The sequence below is a fragment of the Triticum urartu genome, chromosome 1A (assembly GCF_056163025.1).
Source record: "Triticum urartu cultivar PI428250 chromosome 1A, HENAU_Tu73, whole genome shotgun sequence".
Taxonomy (NCBI): domain Eukaryota; kingdom Viridiplantae; phylum Streptophyta; class Magnoliopsida; order Poales; family Poaceae; genus Triticum; species Triticum urartu.
In genome coordinates, this window is record NC_141873.1 from 494,907,507 (window position 1) to 494,929,719 (window position 22,213).

General features: G+C 47.4%; 2 protein-coding genes across 2 annotated transcripts; both read right to left on the reverse strand.

The window, feature by feature from the left end:
* Nucleotides 1-13,899: 13,899 nt before the first annotated feature.
* On the reverse strand, nt 13,900-16,636 carry LOC125536361 (transcription factor WRKY45-1-like). Its single transcript, XM_048699562.2, has 3 exons — nt 16,140-16,636; nt 15,630-15,719; nt 13,900-14,458 (listed from the first exon to the last, which is right to left on the reverse strand). The coding sequence occupies exons 1-3, from the start codon at nt 16,511-16,513 to the stop codon at nt 14,053-14,055; spliced, it is 870 nt and encodes a 289-aa protein (XP_048555519.1). The 5' UTR covers nt 16,514-16,636; the 3' UTR covers nt 13,900-14,052.
* Nucleotides 16,637-20,573: 3,937 nt separating this feature from the next.
* Nucleotides 20,574-21,314, reverse strand: LOC147991921 (uncharacterized). The gene has a single exon (XM_087538869.1). The coding sequence runs from the start codon at nt 21,312-21,314 to the stop codon at nt 20,574-20,576; it is 741 nt and encodes a 246-aa protein (XP_087394995.1).
* Between the last annotated feature and the right edge of the window lie 899 nt (nt 21,315-22,213).

The following is a 22,213-nucleotide window of genomic DNA, read 5'->3' on the forward strand; positions in this document are numbered from 1 at the left end:
TCAAGCCACTCTTTATAAACGTGCCACTTTTGAGCGTCAACAGAGCTATCACTTTGAGTGAGAGTGGAACTATGCAATACATGAGTTCGTATCCCTCTCTCGCATTAGCGTGAACCTAAACTAACTACTACATGTCGCTCGGAAACTGGAAACCGATACACCTGGGCCTGACACTCCGGCCACTCGTCGTATATATACTCCTGGCGTAGCACTTCTTCGCCATCGATGATCTATGCACCTGCATCGTCACATGAGTCGATGATATGCAACATATATAGTTGAGCAACATAAAGAGACAGACTTGGCAAAAATAAAAGCAACATATCATAAGCATAAATAACAAAGTTGATCGTACCCAAAATGCCCTAACTAGAGTGATCGTCGCTAGTCGAGGAGGACGGTTTAATTACATCACAAATAAAGTTTCGTCGTGCATAACTCAAAGTTAGTCATACAAAAAGTATGGAATAAACAGACACATTGTCATATAGCTTTAGATTCATTCCCTGGAAACAACAAAAGGCCACTTGGGCACAATCGAAACATGGGCAAACACAATTGAGGAATTTGCATATATCCTGACCACTTCAAATTTGCATGTCCTAGCGTTTGACACTTCAATAAAATCTACACAAATCTCATGCTCTCTCAAACTCAATTCAAAAACAAATATAGATTATATTTAGTTAACAACTGAACTAAACTTTACTCTAAACTAAACCCTACTGCCCTAATTAACATCTAGTTAAACAAACTCAATTAAAAAACTAAACCCTACTGAACTAATTAACATCTACATTATCTACTACTTAACATCATCTATTATTACCCTAACTAAAAAACATCAACATTATCTACTACTTAACATTAACATCTATTAACTAAAAAGGATGGGTGGGGGGCTTACAGAGAGGGGAGAGACGGTGGCGGGGAGGTGCTGTTGGAAATATGCCCTAGAGGCAATAATAAAAGCATTATTATTATATTTCTTTGTTCATGATAATTGTCTTTATTCATGCTATAACTGTATTATCCGGAAATCGTAATACACGTGTGAATACATAGACCATAATATGTCCCTAGTAAGCCTCTAGTTGACTAGCTCGTTGATCAACAGATAGTCATGATTTCCTGGCTATGGACATTGGATGTCATTGATAACGGGATCACATCATTAGGAGAATGATGTGATGGACAAGACCCAATCCTAAGCATAGCACAAAGATCGTGTAGTTCGTTTGCTAGAGCTTTTCCAATGTCAAGTATCTTTTCCTTTGACCATGAGATCGTGTAACTCACGGATACCGTAGGAGTGCTTTGGGTGTATCAAACGTCACAACGTAACTGGGTGACTATAAAGGTGCATTACAGGTATCTCCGAAAGTGTCTGTTGGGTTGACACGGATCGAGACTGGGATTTGTCACTCCATATAACGGAGAGGTATCACTGGGCCCACTCGGTAATGCATCATCATTATGAGCTCAAGGTGACCAAGTGGTTGATCACGGGATCATGCATTACGGTACGAGTAAAGTGACTTGCCGGTAACGAGATTGAACAAGGTATTGGGATACCGACGATCGAGTCTCGGGCAAGTAACATACCGATTGACAAAGGGAATTGTATACGGGGTTGATTAATCCTCGACATCGTGGTTCATCCGATGAGATCATCGTGGAGCATGTGGGAGCCATCATGGGTATCCAGATCCCGCTGTTGGTTATTGACCGGAGAGTCGTCTCGGTCATGTCTGCTTGTCTCCCGAACCCGTAGGGTCTACACACTTAAGGTTCGGTGACGCTAGGGTTATGAAGATATGTATATGCAGTAATCCGAATGTTGTTCGGAGTCCCGGATGAGATCCCGGACGTCACGAGGAGTTCCGGAATGGTCCGGAGGTAAAGAATTATATATAGGAAGTGCTGTTTCGGCCATCGGGACAAGTTTCGGGGTTATCGGTATTGTACCGGGACCACCGGAGGGGTCCCGGGGGCCCACCGGATGGGGCCACCTATCCCGGAGGGCCCCATGGGCTGAAATAGGAGGGAACCCAGCCCATAGTGGGCTGGGGCGCCACCCCCTATAGGCCCATGCGCCTAGGGTTTCCATGGGGAGGAGTCCAAGTGGTGGAAGGCACCCCTGAGTGCCTTGGGGGGGAGGGAAACCTCCCCTGGCCGCCGCACCAAGGAGATTAGATCTCCTGGGCTGGCGCACCACCCCCCCTTGGTCCTCCTATATATAGTTGAGGAGAGGAGGGATTTCATACCTCAGCCTTTGGTGCTTCCTCTCTCCCCGTTACGTCTCTCTCTCGTAGTATAGGCGAAGCCCTGCTACTGTGACGCCCTGCATCCACCACCACGCCGTCGTGCTGCTGGATCTTCATCAACCTCTCTTCCCCCCTTGCTGGATCAAGAAAGGAGGAGACGTCATCCGTTCCGTACGTGTGTTGAACCCGGAGGCACCGTCCGTTCGGTGCTAAGATCATCGGTGATTTGAATCACGTCGTGTTCGACTACATCATCCCCGTTCTTTGAACGCTTCCGCTCGCGATCTACAAGGTACGTAGATGCATCTAATCACTCGTTGCTAGATGAACTCCTAGATGGATCTTGGTGAAACCGTAGGAAAATTTTTGTTTTCTGCAACGTTCCCCAACAGTGGCATCATGAGCTAGGTCTATGCGTAGTTCTCTTGCACGAGTAGAACACAAAGTAGTTGTGGGCGTTGATTTTGATCAATATGCTTGCCGTTACTAGTCTTATCTTGATTCGGCGGCATCGTGGGATGAAGCGGCCCGGACCGACCTTACACGTACTCTTACGTGAGACAGGTTCCACCGACTGACATGCACTAGTTGCATAAGGTGGCTAGCGGGTGTCTGTCTCTCCTACTTTAGTCGGATCGGATTCGATGAAAAGGGTCCTTATGAAGGGTAAATAGCAATTGGCATATCACGTTGTGGTCTTTGCGTAGGTAAGAAACGTTCTTGCTAGAAACCCATAGCAGCCACGTAAAACATGCAAACAACAATTAGAGGACGTCTAACTTATTTTTGCAGGGTATGCTATGTGATGTGATATGGCCAAAAGGATGTGATGAATGATATATGTGATGTATGAGATTGATCATGTTCTTGTAATAGGAATCACGACTTACATGTCGATGAGTATGACGGTGACAGGATGATCATGGAGCCCCAAGATGGAGATCAAAGGAGCTATGTGATATTGGCCATATCATGTCACTATTATTATTTGATTGCATATGATGTTTATCATGTTTTGCATCTTGTTTACTTAAAACGACGGTAGTAAATAAGATGATCCCTTACAAAAATTTCAAGAAGTGTTCTCCCCTAACTGTGCACCGTTGCTACAGTTCGTCGCTTCGAAGCACCACGTGTTAATCGGGTGTGATAGATCCTTTCGTTCACATACAACGGGTGTAAGAAGTTTTACACATGCAAAAACACTTAGGGTTAACTTGACGAGCCTAGCATGTGAAGACATGGCCTCGGAACACAGAGACCGAAAGGTCGAACACGAGTCGTATGGAAGATACGATCAACATGAAGATGTTCACCGACGATGACTAGTCCGTCTCACGTGTTAATCGGACACGGCTTAGTTGACTTGGATCGTGTAACACTTAGATGACTAGAGGGATGTCTAATCTGAGTGGGAGTTCATTAATAATTTGATTAGATGAACTTAATTATCATGAACTTAGTCTAAAATCTTTACAATATGTCCTGTAGATCAGATGGCCAATGTAGTATTCAATTTCAACGCGTTCCTAGAGAAAACCAAGCTGAAAGACGATGGCAGCAACTATACGGACTGGGTCCGGAACCTGAGGATCATCCTCATAACTGCCAAGAAAGATTATGTCCTACAAGCACCGCTAGGTGATCCACCCGTCCCACAGAACCAAGACGCTATGAACGCTTGGCAGACACGTACTGATGACTACTCCCTCGTTCAGTGCGGCATGCTTTACAGTTTAGAGCCGGGGCTCCAAAAGCGTTTTGAGAGACATGGAGCATATGAGATGTTCGAAGAGCTAAAAATGGTTTTTCAAGCTCATGCCCGGATCGAGAGATATGAAGTCTCCGATAAGTTCTTCAGCTGTAAGATGGAGGAAAATAGTTCTGTCAGTGAGCACATACTCACTATGTCTGGGTTACATAACCGCTTGACTCGGCTGGGAGTTAATCTCCCGGATGACGCGGTCATTGACAGAATCCTCCAGTCGCTTCCACCAAGCTACAAGAGCTTTGTGATGAACTTCAATATGCAGGGGATGGTAAAGACCATTCCTGAAGTATTTGCAATGCTGAAATCAGCAGAGGTAGAAGTCAAGAAGGAACATTAAGTGTTGATGATGAATAAAACCACTAAGTTCAAAAAGGGCAAGGGTAAAAGGAACTTCAAGAAGGGCGGCAAGGAAGTTGCTGCGCCCGGCAAGCAAGCTGTTGGGAAGAAGTCAAAGAATGGACCCAAGCCTGAGACAGAGTGCTTTTATTGCAAAGGGAAGGGTCACTGGAAGCGGAACTGCCCCAAATACTTAGCGGATAAGAAGGCCGGCAACACCAAAGGTATATTTGATATACATGTGATTGATGTGTACCTTACCAGTACTCGTAGTAACTCCTGGGTATTTGATACCGGTGCCGTTGCTCATATTTGTAACTCACCGCAGGAGCTGCGGAATAAACGAAAACTGGAAAAGGACGAGGTGACGATGCGCGTCGAGAATGGTTCCAAGGTCGATGTGATCGCCGTGGGCACGCTACCTCTACATTTACCTACGGGATTAGTTATAAACCTCAATAATTGTTATTTAGTGCCTATATTGAGCATGAACATTGTATCAGGATCTCGTTTAATACGAGATGGCTACTCATTTAAATCCGAGAATAATGGTTGTTCTATTTATATGAGAGATATGTTTTATGGTCATGCTCCGATAGTCAATGGTTTATTCTTAATGAATCTCGAGCGTATTACTACACATGTTCATAGTGTGAGTACCAAAAGATGTAAGGTTGATAATGATAGTCCCACATACTTGTGGCACTGCCGCCTTGGTCACATAGGTGTCAAACGCATGAAGAAGCTCCATGCAGATGGACTTTTAGAGTCTCTTGATTATGAATCATTTGACACGTGCGAACCATGCCTCATGGGAAAAATGACCAAGACTCCGTTCTCAGGAACAATGGAGCGAGCAACCAACTTATTGGAAATCATACATACTGATGTGTGCGGTTCAATGAGTGTTGAGGCTCGCGGTGGCTATCGTTATGTTCTCACCCTCACTGATGACTTGAGTAGATATGGGTATGTCTACTTAATGAAACACAAGTCTGAAACCTTTGAAAAGTTCAAGGAATTTCAGAGTGAGGTTGAAAATCAACGTGACAGGAAAATCAAGTTTCTACGATCAGATCGTGGAGGAGAATACTTGAGTCACGAATTTGGCACACACTTAAGAAAATGTGGAATAGTTTCACAACTCACGCCGCCTGGAACACCTCAGCGTAATGGTGTGTCCGAACGTCGTAATCGCACTCTATTAGATATGGTGCGATCTATGATGTCTCTTACCGATTTACCGCTATCTTTTTGGGGCTATGCTTTAGAGACTGCCGCATTCACTTTAAATAGGGCTCCGTCAAAATCCGTTGAGACGACACCGTATGAATTATGGTTTGGGAAGAAACCTAAGCTGTCGTTTCTAAAAGTTTGGGGATGCGATGCTTATGTCAGGAAACTTCAACCTGAAAAGCTCGACCCAAGTCGGAAAAATGCGTCTTCATAGGATACCCTAAAGAAACTTATGGGTATACCTTCTACCTCAGATCCGAAGGCAAGATCTTTGTTGCCAAGAATGGATCCTTTCTGGAGAAAGAGTTTCTCTCGAAAGAAGTAAGTGGGAGGAAGGTAGAACTTGATGAAGTATTACCTCTTGAACCGGTAAATGGCACAACTCAAGAAAATGTTCCTGAGGTGCCTGCACTGACTAGAGAGGAAGTTATTCATGATGATCAAGATACTTCTGATCAAACTCCTACTGAAATTCGAAGGTCCACAAGGACACGTTCCGCACTAGAGTGGTACGGCAACCCTGTCTTGGAAATCATGTTGTTAGACAACGGTGAACCTTCGAACTATGAAGAGGCGATGGCGGGACCGGATTCCAACAAATGGCTAGAAGCCATGAAATCCGAGATAGGATCCATGTATGAAAACGAAGTATGGACTTTGACTGACTTGCCCGTTGAACGGCGAGCCATAGAAAATAAATGGATCTTCAAGAAGAAGACAGACGCGGATGGTAATGTGACCATCTATAAAGCTCGGCTTGTCGCTAAGGGTTATCGACAAGTTCAAGGGGTTGACTACGATGAGACTTTCTCACCGGTAGCGAAGCTGAAGTCCGTCCGAATCATGTTAGCAATTGCCGCATTCTACGATTATGAGATATGGCAAATGGACGTCAAAACGGCATTCCTTAATGGTTTCCTTAAGGAAGAGTTGTATATGATGCAGCCGGAAGGTTTTGTCGATCCTAAGAATGCTGACAAGGTGTGCAAGCTCCAATGCTCGATTTATGGGCTGGTGCAAGCATCTCGGAGTTGGAACATTCGTTTTGATGAGATGATCAAAGCGTTTGGGTTTACGCAGACTTTTGGAGAAGCCTGCGTTTACAAGAAAGTGAGTGGGAGCTCTGTAGCATTTCTCATATTATATGTAGATGACATACTTTTGATGGGAAATGATATAGAACTCTTGGACAGCATCAAGGCCTACTTGAATAAAAGTTCTTAATAAAGGACCTTGGAGAAGCTGCTTATATATTAGGCATCAAGATCTACAGAGATAGATCAAGACGCCTCATAGGTCTTTCACAAAGCACATACCTTGATAAGATTTTGAAGAAGTTCAAAATGGATCAGTCCAAGAAAGGGTTCTTGCCTGTTTTGCAAGGTATGAAATTGAGCTCAGCTCAATGTCCGACCACGGCAGAAGAGATAGAAGAGATGAGTGTCATCCCCTATGCCTCAGACATAGGTTCTATTATGTATGTCATGCTGTGTACCAGACCTGATGTAAACCTTGCCATAAGTTTGGTAGGAAGGTACCAAAGTAATCCCGGCAAGGAACACTGGACAACGGTCAAGAATATCCTGAAGTACCTGAAAAGGACTAAGGAAATGTTTCTCGTTTATGGAGGTGACGAAGAGCTCGTCGTAAAGGGTTACGTCGACGCTAGCTTCGACACAGATCTGGATGACTCTAAGTCACAAACCGGATACGTGTATATGTTGAATGGTGGAGCAGTGAGCTGGTGCAGCTGCAAACAGAGCATCGTGGCGGGATCTACATGTGAAGCGGAGTACATGGCAGCCTCGGAGGCAGCACATGAAGCAATATGGGTGAAGGAGTTCATCACCGACCTAGGAGTCATACCCAATGCGTCGGGGCCAATCAAACTCTTTTGTGACCACACTGGAGCTATTGCACTTGCCAAGGAGCCCAGGTTTCACAAGAAGACAAGGCACATCAAGCGTCGCTTCAACTCCATTCGTGAAAATGTTCAAAATGGAGACATAGAGATTTGTAAAGTACATACGGACCTGAATATAGCAGATCCGTTGACTAAACCTCTCCCTAGGGCAAAACATGATCAACACCAGAATTCCATGGGTGTTCGATTCATCACAATGTAACTAGATTATTGGCTCTAGTGCAAGTGGGAGACTGTTGGAAATATGCCCTAGAGGCAATAATAAAAGCATTATTATTATATTTCTTTGTTCATGATAATTGTCTTTATTCATGCTATAACTGTATTATCCGGAAATCGTAATACACGTGTGAATACATAGACCATAATATGTCCCTAGTAACCTCTAGTTGACTAGCTCGTTGATCAACAGATAGTCATGATTTCCTGGCTATGGACATTGGATGTCATTGATAACGGGATCACATCATTAGGAGAATGATGTGATGGACAAGACCCAATCCTAAGCATAGCACAAAGATCGTGTAGTTCGTTTGCTAGAGCTTTTCCAATGTCAAGTATCTTTTCCTTTGACCATGAGATCGTGTAACTCCCGGATACCGTAGGAGTGCTTTGGGTGTATGAAACGTCACAACGTAACTGGGTGACTATAAAGGTGCATTATAGGTATCTCCGAAAGTGTCTGTTGGGTTGACACGGATCGAGACTGGGATTTGTCACTCCATATAACGGAGAGGTATCACTGGGCCCACTCGGTAATGCATCATCATTATGAGCTCAAGGTGACCAAGTGGTTGATCACGGGATCATGCATTACGGTACGAGTAAAGTGACTTGCCGGTAACGAGATTGAACAAGGTATTGGGATACCGACGATCGAGTCTCGGGCAAGTAACATACCGATTGACAAAGGGAATTGTATACGGGGTTGATTAATCCTCGACATCGTGGTTCATCCGATGAGATCATCGTGGAGCATGTGGGAGCCATCATGGGTATCCAGATCCCGCTGTTGGTTATTGACCGGAGAGTCGTCTCGGTCATGTCTGCTTGTCTCCCGAACCCGTAGGGTCTACACACTTAAGGTTCGGTGACACTAGGGTTATGAAGATATGTATATGCAGTAATCCGAATGTTGTTCGGAGTCCCGGATGAGATCCCAGACGTCACGAGGAGTTCCGGAATGGTCCGGAGGTAAAGAATTATATATAGGAAGTGCTGTTTCGGCCATCGGGACAAGTTTCGGGGTTATCGGTATTGTACCGGGACCACCGGAGGGGTCCCGGGGGCCCACCGGGTGGGGCCACCTATCCCGGAGGGCCCCATGGGCTGAAATAGGAGGGAACCCAGCCCATAGTGGGCTGGGGCGCCACCCCCTATAGGCCCATGCGCCTAGGGTTTCCATGGGGAGGAGTCCAAGTGGTGGAAGGCACCCCTGAGTGCCTTGGGGGGGAGGGAAACCTCCCCTGGCCGCCGCACCAAGGAGATTAGATCTCCTGGGCTGGCGCACCACCCCTCCTTGGTCCTCCTATATATAGTTGAGGAGAGGAGGGATTTCATACCTCAGCCTTTGGTGCTTCCTCTCTCCCCGTTACGTCTCTCTCTCGTAGTATAGGCGAAGCCCTGCTACTGTGACGCCCTGCATCCACCACCACGCCGTCGTGCTGCTGGATCTTCATCAACCTCTCTTCCCCCCTTGCTGGATCAAGAAAGGAGGAGACGTCATCCGTTCCGTACGTGTGTTGAACGCGGAGGCACCGTCCGTTCGGTGCTAAGATCATCGGTGATTTGAATCACGTCGTGTTCGACTACATCATCCCCGTTCTTTGAACGCTTCCGCTCGCGATCTACAAGGTACGTAGATGCATCTAATCACTCGTTGCTAGATGAACTCCTAGATGGATCTTGGTGAAACCGTAGGAAAATTTTTGTTTTCTGCAACGTTCCCCAACAGGTGCTCGGTGACGGAGGTACGAGCGGCGAGGGCGGGCTCAGGATTGGAACGCGGTGGTCCTGGCGGGCTCGGCGGCGGTGAGGTCGAGGGAGGCAGCGGTGAGGTCGAGGGCGGCCCGAGAGGCGGCGGCGGTGAGGCTGGGCGGCCTCGGGCGGTGGTCGTGAGGATGAGCACGGCGTCGACGCCGACAAGAGATGGCGGCGAAGTGGGGGCGACGGTGAAGTGGGGGAGACGGCGGCGAAGTGGAGCGAGGGATCGATTTGGGGGAGAAGTGGTGGCCGGGGGGAAACTGTTTTTGGTTAAGTCAAAAGTAACGGTAGCGCGTTACAGAAAACGCGCTATAGCTAAGTTAGCTATAGCGCGTTTCAGAGAACACGCTACTGCTACGTCTTCATCATTTTTCCCCTTTTTCATTTATTTTTCTTTACATTTTATATTTTTCCTTTCTCATTTTTCTATTTCTTTCATTTTCATTTACTTCTCTATTCGTTTTTCATTTCATTTTATTTTCATTAGCAGTAGCGATTTACGCATAAACGCGCTGCTATAAGTTTATTAGCAGTAGCGCGGTTTCTGGAAGATCGCTACTACTATGTGTAGCCCATCGGCTAAGTGATTGAAATTTTAGTAGTAGCGAGTTTTCGGTGAGACGCGCTACTGATATATGTCCATCTGCAGTGCGCTTATTTTGCACACGCTACTGCTGTCTAGCAGTAGCATGCTCTTTTAACAAGCGCTACTGCTAAAGTTCTGTGTATAACGTTTTCCCTAGTAGTGAATGAAAAAGACGTCGAGCGGGTGGAAGCTCGAGGAGCTAGGAAGGATGGAAGAAAGCTTGACTGAATCATCGACTTCACATCGACCGCACCATGAAGGCTCCGGACTCCAATGAGTAAGAGTAGGGCATGGGAAACGGCGGCGCCTCGAGTCCCATGAGTCGGTGTGTGTCCTGTGTCCTACGCTACTTTGCCGGTGACCGGAGCAACACTTTGAGGGGCACATCCGGTTGCCAGACAAAGGCACGGTGGAGCCGGACAAGCGTCGCTTAGATTAGGTGTCACGTTCCATGTAATTGTATGGATTTGAGCTTTCGTAATTGAGGGATTCGGTTGTGGAAATGATTTTTTAAGATGTTACCGGTCACTATTGCGGATACGTTCAGATGCATCCGCGGGCGTTTGCGGGATCGAAATTTGTGTATTCTGCTGTAGATGCTCTTTTTTAAAAAAGAGGCCGTAGATGCTCTTATTACTAGACCTTGATTACAACTTTACAAGCATACTCTTTGAGACTTTTGACTGGTCAAACTTGTACTGGTCGGAGCGATGAGAATTTCAGAAGAGACAAAAGAGGTTGTATGTTTCTGTCAACATCACTAATGCTGGCCATTTCGGGCAACTATGAGTTAAGCTAATTAACCTTGCCCATCTTCCGGAGCTGGAGTGGACCTTGCCCGATTAAGCTAAACACAGTTGGCAACTTGGCATTATACCAAACTCGGATGCTTATTCTCCTCTCCCAAGCACACTTGCTCCCTCCCCTGCATTATTTTTGTTACTAAATTTGGAAAATGGAGGTTCCTCTCTGACCTCTGCATCCATCCTTATATATAGTCACAATTTGCTTCGTCATGATTTGAACTATCAAATTATCAACTTGGTTTGCCCTTGATGAACGTTGACAATACGGCACCAAAGCCCGATATCACTCAACAACAAGAGGTATTTTCTGACCCCTTTTCCAAAAAAGAAAACAACAAATGGTATTTTCTGCGCAAAGGAAAAAAAAACAGGGTATTTGTGCACGATGCGGTCAGTCGACTGAACGTGTTCCCTTGTGGAAAATACTCATTTTTCATAACTCTATTGGCAGGTTTGATTGATAAGAATTTCATAAAGAGACAAAAGAGGTGGTATGCTTCTGTGAGCAACTCAGCATACATAATGATGGCCATTTCAGGCAACTATGAATTAAGCTAATTAAACTTGCCCGTCTTCCGGACCAGGAGTTGACGTTGCCCGGTTAAGCTAAACACAGCTGGCAACTTGGCATTATAGCAAACGCCAAGAACACTTGCTCTCCCCGATTAGATTTGTTACTCTTTTTGGAAAAAATGGGCGTTCCTCTCTGACCTTTGCATCCATCCATACACCAACAACTTGCTTTGTATACTGTAATAATGTACTGAACTATCAAATGATCAACTTGATAACAAGCGGCATCAAGTTGATCATTCTCCCCGACTAGATTTGTTACTATTTTTTGGAAAAATGAGCGTTCCTCTGTGACCTTTGCATCCATCCATAGATCAACAGCTTGTTTTGTACTGTACTGTAGTAATGTTTTCTAATGATCAACTTGATTTGCCTTTGATGAACTATCTAATGATCAACTTGATAACAAGCCGTATTTCTGCAGGATGTGATCGGAAGAACGTGTTCGTTTGCAATGACTTTGAAAGCACTTGTTAATTTTGTCTCGATGCAGAGCCCTGAGTGGACTATCAACAACTTGCAGATGTGAACTAGCTGGCTCTGCCTAGTGTGTGCACATGACTCGTGATTAGATGTTGATGAGACTACAAGGAAAGCCACACCACCATGTCGACACGCTTCATTTCTTTATTCATGTGGGAGCCATTATGTCATGTTGCCACGCAACGCTCACGACAGCGCCCATGACATCAGCATCGATTGATTGAGGATAAGAATGTACTAGTACTAGTTTGTATACGGTGCACTCATCCTTGTGATGCTACCCAAGCGCATATGCCGTGGCATATTTTGAGACATTTCCAAAAATTCAAAAAAATTAACACATTGACACAACATCAATGTATCTTGTCATAAAATTTTATACTGAAATTTGAAACATTACTCGAGATACATAAATGATAATTTTGACATCAATGTGATAATGGATCAAATCAAAATTCCAACTTATCTTATGTACTATTCAGTCAAATTTGATATTTTTGTTTTTCAAACTATGTTTGAAATTTTGTGCAACATACATTAATGTTGTGTGAATATGCTACATTGTTTTTTTCAGAATTTTTTGAACATTTTAAATATAATATGGAAGTTTGGTGCACCGGGTGCACCAGATATTCTCCCACTAGTACCCCTGGCTGACTGGCTGGCTCTAGTTTATTTGTATTGCTACTTGCAAGATGCTGTTTCCTGTGAGCTGATCCAAGCTGCAAGCTTAGCGTTGCTAACGAACTGTTTCGGTTACCTTTTCAAATGTAGCCTTTCTTTGCCAACGCTATGCGTTTATTTTCTTTAGGAAAACGCCCAAGCTCATATATTAAATAAAATTAAACATTTCCAAGAACTTTCTGACAAGAATACGGAACTACAGGTAAATCCTTGAAGAAGTCACCACAGTCTTCCTGATGCATTCACCGACGACACGCTGTGAGCATATCTCGTTGCCGCATCCAAGTCTCCGTCTTATCAAAGCAACCTTGTTGAAACACATGAGCCTGTAGAAACAGTGACCGGGAAGTCATTTGGTACAAACTAGCAGACGTTGGTGACCATGATTCGAGAAGACTGTCATCCCAAAAAAGCTAGCAATGAGGAGGGACAAACAATAATTCCATGTCCAGCCATGGGAACACAAACTTCATAATTCCCTGACAGAGCCGTATCTGATGGAGAACAAAACTATGCCGCAACGTCACCCAGCCCCCTCCGTAGGACGCCGCCGTCATGGAAAAACGCTAATCATGCCATACCCGAATGCTCAACGATTGACATCATACACGTCGACACCCCTACCATGAATCGATATGGCAAAAACCAAGGATCATTATTCTCATCGTCGTTGCTAACCCAACTTGATTGACAACGAAAAACTCAAAACCCAATAGAATATGATCCGAACACACATTCCATGGTTCCCCCACCATCACACTGCCATAGTGGTCGTCAGAAGGCAGGGGAACCTGCGGCGGTGTCGATGGGTCGAGGGGAAATGCAGTTGCCTCCTACACTCAAAACCCTAGAGAAAATGATTCAGACTAACACTGTGCATCTCTGATAGAACGCTTTCCATGCATTCGTGTTCCTTTGGAACAAATGGGCTGGGCCAGCTAGGAGCTAGCTAATACTTTTGTTTTACGGAAAACAGCAGGTGATTTACCTACTGTAATTTAGTTACAGAACATAAATACTTGGAGAATGGACGAACGCGAGCTTAGAAGCTAAATGTGTTTTACATGAGAATTTTTTTTTTTTGCGGTGGTCTTACATGACAATATGGAGCAATTAAGCGCAAGCTTCAGAGACAGCAGGCCTGTTGCACTGCATAGGCATAAATAAGCTCAAGTCTTTTTCTTTTTTCTGCGAGGAAATAAGCTCAAGTTTTTTTTTCCGAAGAAATAAGCTCAAGTCTGTTATAGTAGTTCATCTCAAAAAACTTTCTAGTAACTTGTGATGTTGTACTACTATCATTACAATTATCTCTCACAACATGCATGCAATTATTAAGGTTCAGGTAGATGTTTGCATGCAACAAGTTGATCTAGCTAAAACACTGAGTTTCACGGGCTAACTAGCTAGTTACCATCCCCAGAGTGACGACGAAAAAGTGACTTGACCTCCATTTCCATCTCCCACTGCTTGGGCGACAAGAACGGCAACGAGGAAGAAGACAGCTCATCATACGTGTAGTTGTAGCTGGGCACGGTCACGGACATGTCCGCGTCTTCCTCCTTCTTCAACCTCGAGATACCAACAGTCGAAGAGAGCGACGCTTTGGAGAAGTCGAGCACCTGCGAGTTATTAGCGCTGCTTGAGCTGCTGGGTGGTTGGTCTTGGTCTTCATCTGGGAACAAAGTATCGCATGTGTGGTCGTTGATGAGGGTGACCAAGAACATGGGCGGGTCGCTGCTGTTCTGCTGCTGCACGTACTTCTTCGCCGGGCACTTGTGCTCGTCGCTGTATCCGCATCGGTAGTATAACCTGCAAAAGGTTGATTTACCAAGCGGGTGAACACGTAGAATTTTTATGTTCTCAGTTATTTTTTGTTGGAACAAACATGAGTTAGGAGTCAGGAGTTAGGACTACATGGAAAACACACTGTGAATTCACGTAAATTACTTCTGGCGATAGATGAAATGCGGTAAATTAATTCAAAGTTGTATATAGCCACTCTATAGTGGTTTGAGCAGGATGCCACTAAATGGTACTCCCTCCGTTCCAAAATAGATGACCAAACTTTATACTAAAATTAGTACAAAGTTGAGTCATCTATTTTGGAACGGAAGGAGTATTCATGTACAATTTTCTGATAAGGTTGCGATATAGTGAGGCTATAACCCGCAATAGCGGCGCTATAGCTGTTTGAGTAGGGTGCCATTATTTGGCATAGCCCGCTAATTGAAACTGCGGGTAAATGATGGCGAGTCACCGGTAGAAAAACCCGCCCTCTGCAATAACTTGACATGAAAAGCATGTTGAGTCATCGATGATGCACAACATATGCATCTATGGAAAATGTTTTCGAACCTCCACACATTGAAAAAAAGAGAGGAATATATCTACTATAACTTCTCATTTTATGTACTACATTTTTTTGTGCTAGCGCATATACTCATACGTCTGTCTAATTAAAGGTAGGATGTGGAGGTCCTAACTGTTATACTAACAAAAAGCTTATTAGAAAATTAAGCCAGCTTTCGGAAGGTGGCTAATATTCAATGGCCCCCAAATGGGGCATAATTCAACTATATATTTTGGGGAAACTAATTGATGTGAGGTCATGATCCATACCAGGCCACAAATGCTTAATTTAAAGTTCAGGTACTTTGATGTTTTCATTTCAACAACACAACACAGCTCCAGCTAGTGCTTTACAGTTGAGTCCGCCATGTGGGTTAAATTAGGTAAAATAAACAAACCACAAAATGAAAGAGAGAACTCTCCCGGCGTCTGCATCTAAGGATACACAGATATATGCCAAGGTACAAAGGAATTGAATTGAGGTGTACTCGTTACTACTTACGGAAACTGATTACTAGCTTTCGTTATTAATCCACAGGAGGAAATGCAAGGTACATATCCATAAGCTAATGCCACATTTATAGAAATGAATAAGAAAGTGGATAAAAGTCCATCAAATTAAGCATTATACCTTGGAAAATCAGCATGGAGGATCTTCTTCTCCCCATATTTCCTCCAGTGGAATCGATCATTTTCTGGTGCCTCGGTTAGTATCTCCTTGCTATATAACAAGATGGGAGAAATAAAAAGAAATGAGCTTTACTGCACATATATATACTTTCCTAGCTAAGCATAAAATATAGATCAATGGTACGCAGAGAAACAACAATATACTACTGCATGATGCCCCACCAACTGGGATAAACAAGATCTAGGAACAAAGCAACAACTTCGTTATCAAGAATCTAAAGGAACTAGATTAGATAGCTGTTAAATGTGCCATGGGATGACAGTGATTAGTTCTTTTTTAGGGATATGAATAACTAGTTCATCCTCACTGCAAAACCAAAAATACAGCATAGATCTGATAATACCAATCCTTCTCAAGCACAGATCCCCACAGATACGCATGCCACAGTACTATCCAACAGTACTATTTGCTGTAGCAAACATCGCACGGAGTCTTTAAGTAGGTACTCACATTGGGAGCTCCTCGCCATAGGTACCTCGCCGATGCTTCGCCTTCCTGTTCCTGCGTGCGACTGCGCCGTTTCGCACCCCGCCACCGCCGGAGGCGCCGGAAGCATGGCCGGCGTCGGAGGAGGAGGAGCAGTAGTACTGCTCTCTCTCGGACTGGAGCACAGAGAGTGACGACGCCAGGGCCGTGGTGATGTCGCTCACGTTGGCCAGCGCGGCGTCACGGCGGCTGTCCTCCGGGATGAGCTCCACCTGCTGCCGGAGGAACTCCGCAAGCTGAGAGCCCTTCCGGAGCTCCTCTATGACAGCGTCTCTCTGGTCGGAGGGCGACGGGGGCGCCGGCGGCGGCGACATCTCGGACTTGGGCCGCATCGCCATGGGGGAATATTGAGGAGGTGGAGACGATGTGAACCCTGGCTGGGGTTGGACCTGCTGGATGCTTTGGATAATGGCCTTCGAGACCAGCTGGCTGGGGAGGTGTTATGGCTATGTGTCCGTATGGGTTTAATTATTCAACGCTGATAATGCAAATGCCTGTCGACTGAGGAGTATCTATACTAGCGTGTTTAGGTGCAAAAGAGAATTGTTTTATCTATCCAGCCTTACAAGTGTTTAAGCGCATGCATGTGTGCGATTTGTGACTGACCGTATGTGTGGGTTATTTGAATTTGGGGCTAATTGTGTTGTGAATATGACTCATGGAAGACAATGACCAAAGGAGAAGACTAGAATTTAACAAAACAAGATCAATGAAGTTTATGTGTGGTTTATGACCCCTTTGGTGTACAATGCCTACCGAGGATTTGTTATGTATGATCATATAGCTTATTTGTCGCCGGAGTAGCGACCCATAATGTATACCACTCGATGGTCATCCGAGGAAGCAGAGATGGGATTGGGAGGACATCCAAAGGACAAAAACTCAAGTGGTTTCGAAGGCCTGGAATACTGCACAGTTGTAATGTTTCTAAATTATACTCCCTCCGTTTACAAATATAATATGTTCTATCTTTTCTGAATTAGGATGTATGTATACATGTTTTAGTATGTTTGTTCACTCATTTTAGTCCGTATTAAAATATCCAAAACATTTATATTTGTCAACAAAGTGAGTAGGACGTAAAAAAAATATACGATGCCAATACTGTTAGTAAAACAACCTTATAAGAAGTCATGGTCCATAAAAGACTAACCTGCTAGCAAGGGACCTGTTACCCTGGTAAGCCGCGCTCTGCACCATCCAGAGCCTATGTCGAACAAAACTCACCAAATACCCCCTTACACATTGGTCATTACAACATCAACATGGGCCTCCTTACACCAACATTACGACCCACCAACATGGATTGATTGTTGTTATTTGCATCTGGGGCAATCTAGGAAATTACACTCCCGGCGTTATATGTCATGTTCTGCACCCATCAAAATGATGTGCAGCTAAACAAGCCAAATTTGTATGTAGTATGTACAAAATAATTTGAACAATGTGTAAACAAACATTGTATATTCTTCGTTCCTTTTAACATAAGGGGTCAAAGTGGTTTGTGGGCCACAAACAGGTGAATTATTTGTTTCAAAGGGATTTCACATAATTTGGGGAGGATTTAAATCCTTAGAAACTTTACGTATGGGGTCGTTTTGATTGCGGAATTGAAATATTTAGGAGTTTACCTTAGGATTTCTTTGCACTATATTCTCGAGAATATGTTTCCATCCACCCAAATTTCTAGGTCAAGTACTTTAGTATTCTTGTGGCATGACAAACACTCTTTGTTGCTAATCCTATAGGATTGATGAGTATATGACATTCAAATCAAGTGTTTTTCTATTCTCGCATCAATGAAATCCCACAATCAAAGAGGTCTTCAAATTACCGAAAAAGGCTTTCGCCCTGCTTTATAAATAAAGCAAACCGCCAGGAGCACACATACAAGCAAATTTCAGGACACACACACACCCAAGTCCCACGACACAAAGTACATAGGTTCTGCTGAGGGCACGGCTCAACAAGCCCTAAAAATAAAAGGAAACACAAGGGGCACCGGCACGGCGACTAATGGCGGCCCTAATCAGGCTCCGGTGGCGGCGGGGAAGTAGGTGGCGACAGACGAACGGCCATTGAGCGGAGGTCGGTGATGAAGGCGGTGATGGCGTCCTGGTCAGAAGGGCGGCTAAGCGGCCGCCAGAGCTGCAAGTAACCAGACAGTTTGAATAGAGCGTCAGTGGCCCGCCGAAGAGGAATGCGCTGTATCACAAGTTTATTGCGGACCGTCCAGAGGGTCCACGCTAGCACCCCAATCTCAAGCCACCTAATGTGGCGAGAAGGTAGGGGGATATCTGGAGTTCGGCGAATAGGTCGGGGAAGTTGGTGTGACACCAATTGCCACCGACCACCTCCCTAAAGCAGCTCCATAGAAACTGAGCAGACATGCACGTGAAGAAGATGTGATCCGAGTCTTCGGGAACATCGCAAAGCGGGCAGATGCCCGTCCCAGGGCCGTTGCGCTTGCGGACCTCCAACCCAGACGGGATCCGTCCGCGAATCCATTGCCACATGAAGATCCGGATCTTCAGAGGCAGATGGATGGACCAAACCGCCGGGAGGGGGGCAGGCGATGGAGGGAGCAATGGCCTGGTAGAGGGACTTGGTGGAGAATTGGCCGGAAGGTTCAAGACGCCACCTAACCCGGTCCGGGCCAGTCGACGGCCGGTTCATGTAGGGCGATGCAATCAAGCAACTCGCGCCAAGCGGCGGATTCCGGAGGACCGAACGGTCTCCGGAAGGCGAGGTGCCCTAAGTCAGTAAGGGCCCTCTCGACGGAGATGGTTGGGTCCACAGCGATGGAGAAGAGGTCGGGGAACCGCCCAACGGTCGAACCAGAACAAGGTCGTGGGGAGGGAGCCCAAGCGGCAGTTGAGGCGGTTGGCGATGCTCTGACATTCCTCAGGAGAGTAGCCCATCACCATCACATCACTCCTATCGAAATTGATCTTGAGGCCAGACATTTGTTGGAAGCAGAGGAGGAGGAACTTAAAATTTGAGATGTCCATCTCCGAGCCTTCGACCATGATGATGGTGTCGTCGGCGTACTGGAGAAGGGGGATCCCGGAGCCGCCGGCTAGGCGGGGCGTGATCCCACGAATATGTCCTGTGGCCTTAGCCTTGTCCAGGATAGCGGCAAGCGCGTCCACCACCATGTTGAACAGGAATGGGGAGAAGGGATCGCCTTGACGGACCCCACATAGGGTGGGGAAGTAAGGGCCGATCTCCCCATTGATGTTCACGGTAGTGCGGCCGCAGGACACCATCTGCATTACGAGGGTGATCCAACGCTCGTCGAAGCCCTTCCGGAGCAGAACTTCCCGAAGGAAGGGCCAACTAACAGTGTCATAAGCCTTATGGAAATCAATCTTAAGGAAGACCGCCCTGAGGTGCTTAGACCGGACCTCATGAAGGACTTCATGGAGGACCAGCACCCCATCCAAAATATACCGCCCTTGGATGAAGGCGGTCTGGTTGGGGTTGGTAATGTGATCGGCCAGCCGGGTCACTCTATTGCTGTACCCTTTGGCCAAGATCCGGAAAATCACGTTGATAACCGTGATTGGGCGGAACTGGTGGATGTCGGAGGCCCCAGAGACTTTGGGGATGAGCGAGATGATCCCCTAGTTAAGGCGTCCAAGGTCGATGGATCCAACGTAGAACTCATCGAAGATGGCCATGATCTCAGGTTTAATCACATTCTAGAAGGACTGGAACAACTTAACCGGAAGGCCATCCGGACCAGGAGCTGATGAAGGGTTCATGCTACTAATGGCGGCCCAAACCTCGCCCTCCGAGAACGGGGTCCTGAGGGCCACGTTCTCCATGGCGGATACAAGCTGGTTGCCAGTCCATCAATCAAGGGCAAGGGAGAGGCCGCTCCGAGGAGCGGGGGAGAACAAGGCCCGGTAGAACCCGTCGACGTGGGCTCTAATGTCTCTAGGGGACTGAAGGAGGATCCCACCGTCCCAAAGGAGTGGGATGGTGTTGCACCTACGGCGGCCGTTCGCAATGGCCTGAAAGTAAGCAGTGTTTGCGTCCCCCTACAGGACCCATTTCTGGGAGCCTCGCAAGCGCCAGTAGGCCTCCTCGTCGGTGTAGATGACGGAGAGTTGGTCTTCTAAGTCGTAGCGGGAAAGCCACTCCCCGGGGGAGAGGCCAACAACATCCGTACGCAGGTTAAGGGCCTGGATGGTAGTCAACAGGGCTTTCTTGCGTTCATGGAGATCACACCCAAGGTTGGCACCCCACCCCTTCATAAACTGTCGTCCCCGCTTGGCACAGAACTGCCATACATCAATGGCCAAGGGAGGACGGGGGTGGGGGTTGGCACGTGCCTCCACCCAACGTGCAGCCACCGCCGCAACGAAACCAGTTTGGGACAGCCAAAATGTCTCAAAACGGAAGCGGGGGGATCGGCGGCCATTCGTCAGCGGAGGACAGGAGGAGGGGCACGTGATCGGAGCCAATCCGGGTGATCCCCCGAAGGGAGGCCAGAGGGCAGCGGAGATCCCACTCGGGGGAAACTAAGACCCGGTCCAGAACGGACTGGGTCGGGGACGCCTGCCGGTTGGTCCGGGTGAATCTGGCACCAACCCGATCTATCTCGCGGAGGCCAAGGTCTGCAATGCAGCCATTGAACATTTGCATCCGTGCAAAGTTGACATGCTCATTGCTCTTCTCCTCCGCGAAACGGAGGAGGTTAAAGTCGCCCCCAACAACCACAGGGAGGGAGGCAGCCGAGACCTTCCTGTGAAGCTCTTCAAGGAAGGCGGCCGACCTACTATGGTCGGCCGGGCCGTATACGATGATGACCTCCCACTTGAAGTTGAGGGACCGTTCGAAAAGCTCCATGCTCACAAAGAAAGTGCCCCGACCCATACTGCCCACCTCAAAGGTGGCATCCTTCACACCAAGAAGGATGCCACCAGAGTGGCCGGTACTCCCACTAGAAGGGAGCCAATGCCACGCAAAGAGGTGAGGACTGAGGCGATCCAGCTCGAGCAGCGAGAAATCAGTGCGCATGGTTTCCTGAATGGCGACTATGTCAATGTGTTCGTCTCGCACGTACTTGATCAGTTGTCGGCGCCGACCATCATGGCCGAAGCCGCGGATGTTCCAGAAGCGTGCACGCATTAAGGTGCCATCAGGGGGCTGCTTGACCCCAAGACTCGAGAAGCGCTTTGAACGCGCAGGGAGGCATTGCGGGAGCGCGTGCTGCCACGAGGTTCCGCAGCATCCAGCGGGGGGGGGGGGGGGCTGCTCTGCGACGTAGGGCCGGGGTGGCCACCACCGCGGGTGCTAAAGGAGCAGGGGAGAGAGCAGGGACGCACGCGCTTCTGCCAGTTTTCCATCAAGCAGCTCACGGGCCTGGATGGCCGCGATCTGGACTAAGAGGGGAGCGACCTCCCCCCCTGAAAATGATTGCAGAATCGGACGCGACCTTCTCAAGGTGACCAAGCGGGACTGACTCGAGCGCAGAAAAAGGACAAGTAGCTGCATAGGAGGGGACGATGGGGGTACCTGGCTCCAGGTTCCGGGCCGCGGCCCGAAGCTCCGCCCGAGCGTGGATGGGCAGCGCCGGAGTACCAACCAGCCGGGCAGCGTCGAACCGAGAGCTACGGCGCGAGGCTATCACCGGCGAGGAGGAAGACCGGCCTCGGCGGGAACAGGCAGCGGCGCGCGGCGGGGGAGGCTGGGAGGCCACCGGGGTAGGAACCCGGGTCTCAACCTCCGCGACGGGGACGAGCACCGGCGCGAGGTGAGCCACCAACCCGGTGCAGCCGAGGAGACCGGACGGGGGCGATGAAGCAGTCGACGACGGGGCGGCGAGGAGGAGGGGCGGGTCCGCCACAGGCAGCGGCGAGGGCAGAGAGACCGCTGCCTGCGGTGGGGGGGTCCACCGAAGAAGGCGGCAGGGGCAGGCTCAGGCCCGGGGAGAGGACCGGCGAGGCGGCCACCGCGCCGGCAGGGAGGGCCGGGGAGGAGAGGGCCTCGGCGGGCCCATGGGAGCCCGGGGGAGGGGCAAGAGAGTC